At 35.6% G+C, this 14444-nt stretch overlaps 3 protein-coding genes across 3 annotated transcripts; 1 reads left to right on the plus strand and 2 right to left on the minus strand.

The window, feature by feature from the left end:
- Positions 1–3011: 3011 nt before the first annotated feature.
- Positions 3012–8399, minus strand: LOC8270372 (phosphomevalonate kinase, peroxisomal). Its single transcript, XM_002520160.4, has 10 exons — positions 8242–8399; positions 7814–7964; positions 7447–7544; positions 7124–7233; positions 6982–7034; positions 6237–6608; positions 5270–5374; positions 4493–4720; positions 3760–3882; positions 3012–3584 (listed from the first exon to the last, which is right to left on the minus strand). The coding sequence occupies exons 1-10, from the start codon at positions 8247–8249 to the stop codon at positions 3321–3323; spliced, it is 1512 nt and encodes a 503-aa protein (XP_002520206.2). The 5' UTR covers positions 8250–8399; the 3' UTR covers positions 3012–3320.
- Positions 8400–8472: 73 nt separating this feature from the next.
- Positions 8473–12343, plus strand: LOC8270373 (vacuolar protein sorting-associated protein 25). The gene is made up of 7 exons (XM_002520161.4): positions 8473–8618; positions 8938–9040; positions 9252–9391; positions 9883–9936; positions 11489–11577; positions 11661–11736; positions 11991–12343. Exons 2-7 carry the CDS (start codon positions 8982–8984, stop codon positions 12110–12112), a joined length of 540 nt encoding a protein of 179 aa, XP_002520207.2. The 5' UTR covers positions 8473–8618; positions 8938–8981; the 3' UTR covers positions 12113–12343.
- A 727-nt stretch (positions 12344–13070) lies between these two features.
- On the minus strand, positions 13071–14231 carry LOC112535001 (extensin-like). Its single transcript, XM_048376227.1, has 2 exons — positions 13446–14231; positions 13071–13312 (listed from the first exon to the last, which is right to left on the minus strand). The coding sequence occupies exon 1, from the start codon at positions 14211–14213 to the stop codon at positions 13575–13577; it is 639 nt and encodes a 212-aa protein (XP_048232184.1). The 5' UTR covers positions 14214–14231; the 3' UTR covers positions 13071–13312; positions 13446–13574.
- Positions 14232–14444: the final 213 nt, after the last annotated feature.

The following is a 14444-nucleotide window of genomic DNA, read 5'->3' on the forward strand; positions in this document are numbered from 1 at the left end:
ATCAGTAATTTATTTTTATTATTAATCGAAGACATAAACAAGAAAAGATATTTATTAATGACATTTAACCTGCATTTTTTTGTTGCAATGGATCCTGGTAGAGTTATCGAAAACGAATCAGAAGAAAGATGCATTGAATCAGAGTTATTAAAAGAATAATTCATTTTAGGCATTAACTTTGTTTAAAGAACAAACCCTGTGATAATTTCAATTCAAAATATTTAATTCAGAATCTTAACAACTGTAACTGCAACCTGAAATCGGCTAATGATTATGTAAAACAAGTACAAGAATACAACATATCAACCACCTAAATATATATGTTTGGTTTGGTGTACTGCCTAAACTAAAAGATTGCGCATTTGCTTATCATATCAAGCAAACTTTAATATATAATATATTTATAGAATATTGAGACAAATAATTAATGGAATTTTTAAGTTTAAGTTTATGTTGATCAATAGAAATGTATTTACAAAAGATAAATGTAAATTCTTCATTGATAGACGGACTGTTATAACTTGATGCGAAATAATTAAAATAAAAATAAATTAGAATTTCACAATTAACTAAATACAAATTAGAGTATTTACATCATTGCCGTAGCCGGGGATGCTCCTTATAATTATAAAGACATTGAATGCCATTATCAATGGCTTAGCGGATAGGTTGGGTTAGAAGTTAAATCTGAAAACCCCTTTTGAGCTCCTGGTTCTACTGTTGATAGTTGACTCCTTAAAAGTGAAATCACAAATGCCATCGGAATTTAACTTTTAGTCACCAGCTATATTACTCTTTTTGAAGCGTTGGAATTCTCTATTTCTTTGCTTTTTTTCTTAAAAAAAAAATAAATATTATTATTATTATTTTTCATTTGAGCTGATGAATTACACAGAAAATACCCAAGCCTTTTCTTGTACAGAATGATTCAATTACTAGACTTCAAATTATCTTTTATGGCTTCGATTCTTCCATCAAATGAAAAATTAGAAAAACAACATCAAAAAAGTACTTACGATAGCGAAGCATTTTTGTTGGCAGGCAGGGATTCTAAGAAACCAAGAAAGAACAAAAAAAAAAAAAAAAAGTCTGTGAGAGGCTAAAATCAATTTTATTTCTTTAATGATTATTTAAAATGAGATGCTATGGCTCAAATTTAGCATCTCTTATTGCACTCCCACTCTCAAAATATAAAAATGATAACTGGGATGCCCTGTTCCAGCTGCCGTCTTCAACGACAATGGCGATATCTGCATGTTTTAGTGAAAGTTTTGGTTTATATATTCAGGAACACTGGCACCTGCGAAGGAAGGGTCCAAAAATTTATATATTATTTATAATTTATTGAATTTATTTTACTATATTCGGCAATTATTTGAAAATTTAACTTCCTGGTATGATCCCACTAATTTATAATCTAATTGTGCCTTGATCTTTATAAAATACAAAAATCATATAAATCTTGCACATTTTATTTTTACCAAATTGAACATTAATATCATTTTTTCCATGACATTTCGTTGTATTAACATATAACAATCTTGCGTGGGTTCGAAACTCAAATTATGGTGATAAAGTACATAACTTTAGTTTAGCATTAAAAAAAATTAACGTTTTCATGTGAATTTTGTGTGGGTTTGCACATTCTGCAGTCTTGCTTATGCCACTGTCTGTGTTATACACCCATTTAAACTTAAATGAAGAATCTAACTTTTCGGAAAAAGAAAAACCAAAAATTGAACACTTTTGAGCTGCAGAAAAAGATATCAAAATTCTAGGGAAGTATCATTTGAGAGTAGAAGTAGGAAGAGATAAAAGCCTTAGTGGCATGGCACCACCAAACGACTATTAAGAATGGACGGTGGGCACAAAAGTATTGAATTTCAAACTTCTGATTGGAAGTAAACAAACTAATCAGACAAAATAAAAAAGAAAGGGAGAGACAACATCAGTAGCCCTTAAAAAATTGAAGAGACCAACGAATCCTATAAAAATATAGAAGACAAACTCATATTGAAATCTGTCAAATGATTATATTTAAGCAAAGCAAAGTGAATTAAAAAAAAAGGGTTGGTAGTAGGGGGAGGGAGGGATGTAGAATAGATTCTGAGAACCTGCCTGCCAACTTGCCATAAATAAACCCTCTTTAACTCTTTCATTTATTCAGTACCGTAAAATTAATATTTTTTACTTCCCAATATTAACAGTTGTCTCTTACAATTCCAACAAGATTATCCTCTCAGCTCTTTGTGAAAACAATACAAATTTTGTTCGCCCTATAACTTCACCAGTGTTTATTATATTACTGTTCAACTTATTGACGAACCAATATAATTATAGCTTAATCTAAATATTAATTGCTTTCTATGGTATAGTTTGTTATTTTCTTCATACTATATTTTCAACGACTAGTAATAAAGAGTGATTAATTCAAAAGTAATAAGAACAATAGAGAAGGTGAGAAGTAGGTTGATGTGACTAAAGCATAGGATACTCTCTGGGAAATATATCCCCAGCACGAGATTTTCATAAAAATAAAACGATGCAGCTAAAAACCACAGACCGAGACGGTGGCGTTTTCGTCAGCATGTGACATTCTTTATAAACAAATAAATATGCTTTTCCACGTGTCAATATTGCAGGCAGTGTATAAATGTCGTCGTCTGGAGCACGTGGACTAAAAGGTGCAGAAGCACAAAATCTAAGCCCTCAGTTTCATCTGGGCCGCCCGTGAACGAGCCTGTTTCTTGCTGGTACAGTTGAAACCTCTCACGTATTGCATATGAAGTATGACCGTTGGCGCCGTTTTATTTAAATAAATAAATCGCCAGAAAAGGTACTTCGGACTGTAGCTCAATCCCTCAACAGTTATTTTTGGGGCTAATTGCCAGAAAAAGAAAAAAAAAGAAAAATCTATTTTGGTAATGGCGAAGAAAAGGAAGAAAAAGCATTAGAAAGATAGAACCGCGCCTTTTTAGCGAGGATTAATGATTTAGTAATTAAATTGTTGATTCAATGAAAACTCTAAATTGGCTAGATATCTCAATTCAGCTCCTTCAATCAAACCCATTTTTAGCTTACTGGCCTTTCTATTGGCCGGTGTCTCCACAACCCAAAATCAAAACATAGAACAAGAGCTTTCTAATTGTACTGTACTCAAGGAAATTAAAGAAGGTAGCAAATCTAAGAATTGTTATCTTTTTCCTATAATGATTGAAGTGAATTAGTGCACAGAATCAGCTCAGAATTCCTTCAACAAATCGCATTGCCCACTTTTATGATGGTGGTATCAAACAACAAATTAACAGTATCGAGGGTACTCAGATGCAAACAGCAGCAACAGCTGATGTAATTTCCTTAGTTCTTGGATCGCCACTTTCTAAAGAAACCCCATGAGGATCTTCTCTAACCAACAAGGCCAGGACATTGCGCGAACTCCAAGCTTTTGTCAGATTGCTGCTAGAATCCCCCAAGGTTATAGCAAACACTGCATCATATCCACCTGCTCCAGGAATTCCAGCCAACAGAACTCCCTCCATATCCATAGTAGCATCTAAAAGTCGAGTCTGTGGTTCTGGCTCTATCTGCAAATATTGCATGTTGAAGGGATTTATGAACAGACACAAATCGCTAAAATTAAAAGAAGCAATGGTTATCTCAGTTATCTCCTCTGTCTACCATCTCTGTAAGCATTTTTTATATGGAAATGGAAACAAATGAAAGAGAAATGAGTTTCGAGTTATGTGGAGTGGAACCTACCGGAACACCTGCAGCCTCACCCATTTGGCGCATATGGTTTCTGATCTGAAGCATGGCATTTCTTGCTCCTAATAAAGCTTTAACAACTGCTTCTTGGCTGGGTTCCGTTACCAGCTCAATCCACTGTTCTTGCAATTCATGGATTGTCCAAAAATGAACATCAGGAGGATGCAAGGAATCTCATAGGGTTATAAAAAGATCCAAAGACAACCGCATTTTAATTGTAATTCAGTAAACAACCAATTGTTTTACTTTTGGATGGATGAAAGTCAACACTAGTCTACATTGAAGACAAAGATATTAAGTGACATGTTACTCTTGCAAGCATTGGCACAAGCAAATGACAAAACTTGATTTATCCGGATAAAACTTTATTTATCCGGATAACACTCCCAATCTTCATCTTCAATTTGTATTTTTCTTCAGAGATGTAAATGGAAATAAGGGATAGAGTCAGATTTAAAATGATATCCATTTTTCTCAAAATGAATGGATGTTTCATCTTCTTTGATGGAAATGGCCTCTTAAAGCAATGATGAAAATCAAATACTTGCAATATCTGGAAATTTCACAAACTAATAGCAAGCTTCTTACAATCCTATTTCACAACTCCATGGAATACATTTTCCATTATTTTAGATCAATTGTTTGATTACAATGAAAAATTGACAGGTAATTATTATTTTAGCATTGTTATCAGTGTAGATATGAGAAACAGGAGAATCAGAGATACCTTCTCCAACTTTTGCATGCTGCAGCTGTCTATTGTGCTTTTATATGCATCCCAATGTTCTTCTGCAAGCTTGCTTAAAATATCGAATTGTATTTCCAGTACTGAATTTGCCTCTGACAACTTTCTCCATGTCTCTTCGGAACTCTCAGGGTCAGATTTTTGCCATTTCTTCACAGCACCTACCATTGATGGCGTGGATGAACCTCCAGTTCCTGGTTCTCCAAGAAGCTTCAAAAAGAGTCATTTTCATTAACAAGCAGCTATCAGGTTTTTATAGATGGTGAGGCACTTATGAAAATTTATAATTGCTGTTCAAGGCTTTAAAAAGAAAGGCTATCTTCTATGATAAATTCATGAGGTTTCTTTCAGTTTCCCCCTTGCTTTACCAGTGCATGTTTACATTTTTATACAATCTTCATATCCATAGGCGCACTCAGTAGGGAAGCACAGGTTTCTTAGAATCTTCCGATAAAACATGATTTACAATAGAGGGATTAGAATCCACAATGCAAGAGGAGAGGATCCACTCACTCTACATCAATCACAAAAGACTGAAAATAAATGTCCATAAACAGAAGAGGAGGCACATATACTGCAAGTGAAAGTAAGATATTTCTACTTTCCAGAAAAAAGGTAAATTGGCATCATATAGGTGAGCAGGTTGAACCATCATTATAAATTAACTTGTAATTGCATGTTTGTCTAATCATACATGCGAATAATTAGAAATATTTACTCGAATGAGGAACATCAAACCATATAGCCTGAGATGCTTACCAGGTTCATCAATGGTGGCAAGGAGAACATAGTCCTTTCATGGTCCCATTTTCCTTTTAGGATGCCAGCAACAACTTCTTGTAATGGAATTCCTTTTATAGCATCCTGCAATAATTTAAATGGATAAGGACAAAAATTATGTGAAATCCAGAAGGCGCACCCTAAAATTTAGCACGTAGTTATTCTAAGAATTTCAAGGATACTGTTTCAATAAACAAACTTAACCTATGCTGCTGCATAAAAAGTCAAGAAAGCAAGTATTTATTTATTTCCTTTTAGAATACATATTCTGCTTATGGCCAGAAATTACTCAACAGTAAGATGCTTAGGGCAAATGTTCAAATATTGCAACTTGAAGGGAGCCTACTTACTTTTTCCTTCTCTTTTTTTGAAGAGTGATGAGTCAATGATATGGTTTATTAAGATTAACGATAAGGGATGCCCGTATCTCCTTTTAATAGCCTTGTGAAGGATATCTGAACTTTGACAAACTTAAAATATAAGCATGTGCAGAACTCTTAAAGCACAGAGACCTGCAAACTGCCTAGGGCACCAAATTACCAAGCCTCAAAATGAATTGGCAGATGATAAAGCATGTGCTAAAACTTCTCTAAAATGTTCCAAGATTTCAGTTTATCAAAAACTCCAGCCCCTTCTGGCGCATTAAAACCAGTAGACGTAGCAAAACATCCAAGATACCACGCTTATTTTTACTCATTTAATTACAGGTTATATCCAGTGCATGATTATGCAAGATTAAACTTAAACTTCCTTTCGCAACTCAACCTAGTTCAACTTAACTAAGCCTTAATCCCAATCTAGTTAGGGCTGGATAATGGATTCTTTTCTTCCATTCCATGCAGTTGAGGGAAACATTCATAAGAGATAGAGTTCCTAAATCCGTTTCACAAACTCAGGTATCGGGAAATGAAGAAAGGTAGAGAGAGTAAGGAAAAGGCAGCACGACCTGCGCTGGGGAAAGCACTTCTGGTGAAAAGCGGATGTAACGATGACTGCCATAAACTGCAGAACTGACATCAAACCCACTGCCAACTTTCCCTTGTGCAATACAGTGGGCAGTTTGAGCTATAATATGGATGACATCAAGATCACGAGATTCCTCATTTTCACGCAAGATTGAAAGATCAACCGCTCCAAGGTAATGAAGTAAAGCAGCAACCACAGCAGTGGTCATTGCTGCTGATGAACCCAATCCAGTTTTAGCTACCTCAGGTTTGCAGTTTTGTCCATTAATTTCCTCTATGTTGAAGGTGATTGATGTGAAAGGAGGAAGTGCAGCCAATGCTTCTGGTGTCAAAGGGAGTCCACGAGCTTCAATCTGTGAATGAGGTAAGCAAATATTAAGACAAATTAATTGAATGAGCATCCTATGGACAATTCATGGATCAGAGCCAACCACTTTAAGTGTCTCATCTGACAAATTCTTGCACTCACCTTCAAGAAAGAAAATTGTTACTATCATTGTAAGGGTGCATAAGTTGTCACATAAATTTAATCATACAAATTAGACATCTTGAAAAATCCAACCTAATTGATAGTTACAGTTTATCATGGCCAAAGAACACAGAAACACCAAAGAAACGATAAAACAAGGCATGGATGAGATGAATAACTACTGATACCTAGTAAAATGCCTCCATAAGATTGTGCATGTAAATTAAACAGAATTAAACAACTAAAATAAGAGTTACCTGGTTTCGGTAGGAATAGAAGTCATTGCCACCTAATATTGTGATATCAAGACCTGCATAACTAATCCAATTGAAACATCAGACTCTTGGTGTCCCAGTTTTCTATTTTCCTGAAATGGAAAGAGAAAATTTGAAACATTACCCTGCAAGAGTAGCTTGTTTAAGAAATCCTCCTTATCTTTGTCAATTGTGGCATGAGCAGCTGCTACGGCATATTGCACTGATTGTTCCACAAAAGGGTTCCTCGAGTCACTAAAATATTATCAGCCACCAGTAAGCTTCACATTATAAATTATTTAACCATATTTGGACCGAGGATAGTTTTCACTAAAAGTCCTAAATGGGATTGATGCAGCTGACATATGCATGATCAAAGATATGCAAATAGAGATGAACATAAAAGATAATATGTGGAAAATCAATGACCATAAAAGACGCATATCTAAGTAATTGATGAAAACTTACCTTGAAGTGACACACTGAAGAGTTGAACTCTTCAGTGACAACTTGTAAGTGCTTTCCCTAGAGAGTTGAGGAGAAGTTAATTTCACATCAGTCCATGCCTGAAAGGTGATACATGGAACAAATAACTATAAAAAAATCCAACAATGCAGCGGCAGAAATACACGTCCCGTGGAACCATCAAACCCAACATCAAGATCAGTTTCATAGACTTAATTAAGAAGCCACTAAAGGATCGAATCATTAGACTGAACCAAAAATAAAGCTCTAATTGACTCGATTTAGATAAGATATGGCAACAAACATAACAAGAACACGCCTTCACATTCACGTACACATAACGAGAGAAGAGTTAAAAGAATAAACGCACCCACGACCAGCTATCGGGCTTGATTTCATCGTAAAGAGGCTTGACAATGGCATAGAATCGAGCATTAGTGCTGAGTACAATCCCTGCATTGGGCCCTTCCAATATAAGGTATCCTCCAGTCATCAACACCTTACCAGGAGCAGAAGCAACTCTGTAGTAATAGTATCGGGAACATCAAACATCAAATCACAAAAGCCATATAAAAAAAAATAAAATTAAGTAGGAAGTTGATAGTGGAAATCCATCTCTAGCTCTTAAGAAGTGGGGATTTTGATCCAAATTAAGCTATATTTCAATCACTAAAGACCAAAAACAAAAATCAAAGAACGGCTTTTCTAGAATTGGCATATGAGTATACTCAGAACATTAAGAAGGGCACCGACAGAGATTAATTTTACGATCACTGAGGATTGAAGAATGGAACTTACACAGCCATTGCCTCTTTGATCTTCCCTCTCTCTAAGTTTAATCTCTGGAAAATTTGCAATCTGCCTTCTGGGTTGAAGAATAAAATGAAATTGAACCAACCGATGAATTTGATATTGAGAAATAAACAGAATTGAACTAGTCACTTTGTCCGGTTGGTTTTGACGTTAATAATAAAAGTCAAAACTTATTGTCCTGCACATCGTTGGACCCAACAACACTGACGGAGGGCAATTCCGTCCTTTTGCCATTTAAAACTCCTTCTGATTGATTTGAGCAAAGCTTACAACTTTCCTTCATTCCTGTGCTTTCAATTCTTCCATTAATCACTGCGGAAGTATTTATTTCTTCTTCTTTCCTTTTAAGCATTAACGAGCTGGTAATTCTTTTTATCTTTTTATTATTTATTTTTGAGTTTGAGTTTACTTTCGAATTGGGCGCGAATTAATGAGCAATGGTAGGAACAATTAGAAAGGAGAAGAGAAAAAGTTGTGAAATTGATTTTTAGTCGTGAATCTCAGTCTTGAAAGCTTTCTATTCAGAATGGAAAGAAAGCCAATCTTTATAGAAACACTTGTGCTTTTTGTACAATCAGAGTTATTATGTGATGAATATCTTCTATTAAGTCTTTTATGAGTCTTTGATGTTCAGGTATTCAATGCTGCTGCTAATGGCATGCCCTTTTTGTTGAATTACAGTGATGCAGTTGTAGGGTTCCTGTTGTTGATCGAGCGCTAGAAAGATGCAGAATTTGGGTGATTTCAAATTGCCCCACTTCTTCAATTACCCACCTTACTTCACGTACGCTTTTGCCTTTTTCTCCCCTTACTGCTGAATAGTTTATCTAACATAGTGCTTGCTTTTAAATTTTTGTTTTGTATGCTCAAACAATACAGTTGTAGCACTGTGGTTTTCTTCTCAGTTTATGTGTGGAATGCTACAATGTTCTTTTCTGTTGTTGCTGATTCTATTTTTTAACATTTTATTTGTTATACCTTGACATCTTCCTCAGTATGCAGCCAGTTAGGGACACTCGAGAGAAACAAGTACAGCTCTGGAAGGAACTTATCATTGATTATTGTAAAACTCAGAAGATATTTGTGATTGAATTGGAACAAGAATTTCCTTTGTTCTCTAATCCTGTTATTGAAAGTAAGCTTTTACATCTTTGTTAGGCTGTGAGTTGTAAATAAGTTGTTTATCTGTAAGTAAATTTCCATAATTGTTGTGGAGTCTCATGTCCAATTGGTAATGCAATTTTGTTTCTAAAGGCATTAAATTTGGAGCTTGTAGACTGGGAGGATATAACTTAATTAGTGATGAAGGGACCATGAACTGCTTTTTGGTACTGTTGCTATGAGGATTTTGGTGGTGCTAATATCATTACTATGAATTCATTATCTGAATAAATAAATCCCCAATATGAATATTAAATGTTCTTTACTGATATTTGACTGCGATTGCTAGAATTTGTTCATTTCCCTGGTAGTCTTGGAGGGTTTATTTTTCATACTAAACTACACCATATAATATAAGTGGTGAATGGGAACAATAGAGTTTAACAACCGTACATAGGGCTATCCCTTTTATATTCTCCATATATCCAGTTCTACTTCTAAATGATTTTGTGGATTTTATTTCAGGATCTCTGAGTCATGAGGCTAGGGAAGCATTTCTCTCTGCATTAGTTTCAGAAGGTTAGTTTTGATCTTGCTCACCTGAACCTTTATTTGTTTGCTTTAAAGGAAATTTGAAAAATAGACCCTATGGTTATGTGATTGACATTTCAAAGACCCTGACTATTCTCTTTATTTTGCTTTTCTCCTGTTCCCAATTGAGTATCCTGTGAATTTGTATCTTTCATGTGGTTAAGTGTTACTTGCGTGACACAGGGCACTAGTGAGGCACAACAGTATAATTTACTTTAAATACTGCCCGCTTGGCACTGTGTTAGTATCCTTGTTTTCTTAATTCTTAATTTTTTATTTATAATATACAAAATAAATATGAAGAAGCGAAAGGAGATTAAGTTAAGTTAATCTTGAAAATCATAGTTGCTTCTCTTAAATGCTTTTTGGTTACAACTTGCAAGGGTGAAAATGTGGGTATAGGAATGAAGGAGCATTGCACTAATCAGTCTTTTAGTACCTCTTCACATATAGGATTGAGAATCAGGAAATAAGGGTTTATTTCTTCATAATTCCTCATTCCTATTTCTTTCATTTTGAATATTTTAATCATTCGAGGAATGAGAATGCAAGGTTGATTCCTATTCTTAGCCTTTCATTGTTGGTATCCTTACAGAACCATCTTAAACCCACATTTTCTTCTTTTTAACTTTTAAGTAATCAGTCTTCTTCCCTTTAAAAATGGAATTTAGAGTTTCTGTTTCTTTAGAACTTTTTTGTATCCCTTTGCAGTAAAAATACCATTTGTTCTCTCGAGTCCTGTCAGCAACAAGCCTATTTATATTCTTCTTTTTTTCCTTCCACACCTAAATGGAGGCAATGTCTAAAGTTTGGCAGAAAGTGGTAAAGAAAGATAAAAAATGGGGCATCAATGAATATAGATGGTAGAGATTGCCGGTGCCGTTTGACTAGGAACTTTGCCATAATTTGTGCTTACACCTTTCAGATGGCTATTATAGTGGCAATCAGCTGTTAGCGAGAAACCAATGGTGGCTGTGGAGAGTGTAAATTTGTCTGTTGGATGCTTAGGGTGCCTTACTTATAATGCCAAAGAAGGTGGAAGTGAATGGATAAACTGTGGTTTCTGATGGTTTAAGACTTCAAGCGACTGGGTAGGTGTTGGCAAGAGGACATGGTGAGCAACTGGCTGGGAATTTTGATTGAAAGTTTGCTGCTAGGAGCCCTCTCCGGAGGGACTCAATCCAAGGTTGGACAAAAGTTAAATATAAACATAAGCAATAATAAGAAGTTATAATAAATGATATGGGCTACATGACTGCCACATAAGCTCCAGGTGAACTTCGAAATATAATTTACTATATTATACCACATAAGCACCAAATAAACAGCTCCTCATAATGTTACAAGAATTGGTATGTAAGTGCTAATGGAGGGATTCATAGGATATTCGGACAGTGGGGATAAAATTAGTCCTTAAAAGTAACCTAACTGTATTTGAACTTTTTTCCTTTGTTTGTTTCGTCAACTTTCTAAAGCAAAAGATGCTGTAACAACTATAGTTGGAATAGCTAATATATTATATTCCATATTGTGCCAAAAGGCCGTGCAGAGTGGTTAGATAAAGGACATCGGAAATGCCTCATTCTGTGGCATCGTATTCAAGACTGGGCTGACATTATCTTACGTTTTGTGAGTAGATTTGTTTTTCAACTGATCTTGAACCTGGGATTTGCACTTCTAGAATTATTTGATATACTGGCATGTCTCAATAGGTGAAGGACAATGGCTTAGAGGATGATGTCATGACTATTGAGGAAATGCGCTCGGGAATTGAATCTCGGGGAACAGGTAAAAACTGTGAATGCTTTGCATCAAGGGACTTTGATCAGCTTCAGAGAATTCCACTGCATAATAATTTTGTTATCATAGCTACAGGAGCACTATACATTCTCTTTCTTCCTCGCTACACCAACTCCCCTTTCTCTGTCATTATACAAGTTAGAAATACCCTATTCTAGTACACACGGTCTACCACAATTTCATCATATTTATTCAGCATCATGTTATACAAGTCTTGATTGGAATTAATCTTTCTACCACAGAGCTTCATGGGATAGATCGGATAATTTTGATGCGGGCATTGAAGCTACTAGAACATAAAGGGAAGCTTGCAATCTTCAAGGGAACTTCAGCTGACGATGAAGGTGTGAAGTTCTCCATATAATGTTTAGCCTGCCGTATTGTAGAGGATAGTCTTTCTGGATATGTTCTCAAATGTAGTGGTACCGAACTGCTCATCACACTTTTTGTGAATACTGTCAAACAAATGAATCGAGTGTTGGCTCTTTCTAGTTTCTAGAGTTACCCTTTTCTATCAGTTCCCAACAGCAATAAACTGAAGGCTCCCTTGTTATTCCAGTTTAATTTAAGCTTTTAAGATGTCTGTTACTCTGAAGTATTTTCTTTGAAAAGAGTTCCATCAACTTGCCTTCAAATTCTTGGTTCTTTGTTGGGTCCCTGTAAGTTGAACCAACTTAATTTTTGTTTACGATTTTAATCCTCGATACTTAATAATTTGCTTTGCCATTGTCATGGAAAATAGCAAAAACTTATGAATAAGATGCGATGAGAAAATAAGTGTTCTGTTTGTCTTATAAGATATTTAAACTGACATGTATATTATATTTTATCTGGCTCACTAATCCTGCTTGACAAGGCAGTTTTTTTTTTTAAAAGAAAAAATAGGAATACGGTATTAAAAATGGAGAATCATGAGATTAGTAGGTTTATGATAAGCATTTATAAATTAACCACAACTTTAACTGCTATTGGTTATGCAGCTGACTGCAATGGTAATCAACTGCTTAGAGACAAAAATCTATCTGAACAGCTTCAAATTTCTGCAACTTAATCAGTTCTAATCAAATACCTTGTTGTAGACTCTCGAGGTTAATGCCTAATTGATAAAATGCAAATGATTGCATTTTTCACCAAATTTTAAGTTTTACATTTTGCAATTAAAATCTTCCTCTGATTTTCTTTATACTCTATTTCTTTTATGAAGTAAATAGAGCAGTGACTTTTGACATTTGCTGTTGTGAGAAATAGCACATGGATGGAGAACTAAAGCTCTCCTATTGTAGTGAAACTCGGTAGATAGACAAACCAGAGAAAACATGGTAAAGGGTAAACCAGATCTTGTTAAAACAGAAGAATTGACAATGAAAATTAGGATGAAATAACCGCAAAGCATTCTTTCTTATTATTATTACTACTTATTCACTTGATCTGATAATTACATAGTTAATAGCTTGCATCTTATTCCCTATGAAAAAAATGTTACTAATTCTCCCAAGAAGCACCTAATCTTTCTTCGTACACATCCCATAGCATGATTCCACAATTCCTTCCAATTTGTTCACATCTGCAAAAACAACAAATTCACGTAAGACGTTAAGAAAAGCACTTATCACTAGTTTCCCTCAAAATAATATAATCAATGGATAAAGAAAAAGTATATTGGCTTCAATATGAATGTCAAAGTGTACGTTTTATACCTGTACTTATGTAGAAATCTCCGGAGTCCACCCAACTATAAGTGCAATCATTAGTAGCATCAGAGTGTGGACGCTTGCATCTTATCATACACATGACCGCACATCGGCCATAAAAGAATGGAATCCTGATCATTCTGGCGCACTTAAAAAGACAACCTGCATAACATAACTTGGGACGAGGAAGAGTGGGAGGAGGCAATGCAACATCTGGAGAGGACAGGGAAGGGAAGGAGGAGGTAAGTCAGGCAATGGAGGGGAAATGGGGAGGAGAGGAGGTGGCAAGGCAACTGCTGGAGGAGGGGAAAGTGGGAGTTGGGGAGGTGGCAAAGCAACTACTGGAGGAGGGGAAAGTGGAAGCTGGGGAGGTGGCAGAGCAGCCTCTGGAGGAGAGGAAAGTGGAAGCTGGGGAGGTGGCAGAGCAGCCTCTGGAGGGGAAAGTGGTAGTTGGGGAGGTGGCAAAGCAACTAGTGGAGGAGGGGAAAATGGGAGTTGGGGAGGTGGCAGAGCAGCCTCTGGAGGGGAAAGTGGAAACTGGGGAGGTGGCAAAGCAACTACTGGAGGGGAAAGTGGAAGCTGGAGAGGTAGCAGAGCAGCCTCTGGAGGGGAAAGTGCAGGGAATGGAGGTGATTGTTGGGGTATTGTTGGAGGCAAAGGAGCTTCTGCATGTGGATTTGGAAGGAGAGGACCAACTGGAGGAGCTTGTAGAGGAGGGATAAGAGGTAGGGAAGGAGAAAATTGGGCTTGCACAATGGCAAACAAAACCATCATTAATATAGTTACCGCTTTAAGGTTTGCTGCCATATTTCTATATCTAAAAAATAAGAAATTTTGGAGGATAAAGAATTTTACAAAATTTATGAATTTAGTCTATTTTTTTATTTACTAAATAATAGGTTTAAGCTAAATTTTAAATTAAAAAATTTTATAAATTTTTTTATTATATTAATTCAAACGATCCTTAAATTAACTTTATTAAGAATGGGAAATTTTTTGAAGGTT

The sequence above is a fragment of the Ricinus communis genome, chromosome 1 (genome assembly GCF_019578655.1).
Source record: "Ricinus communis isolate WT05 ecotype wild-type chromosome 1, ASM1957865v1, whole genome shotgun sequence".
Taxonomy (NCBI): domain Eukaryota; kingdom Viridiplantae; phylum Streptophyta; class Magnoliopsida; order Malpighiales; family Euphorbiaceae; genus Ricinus; species Ricinus communis.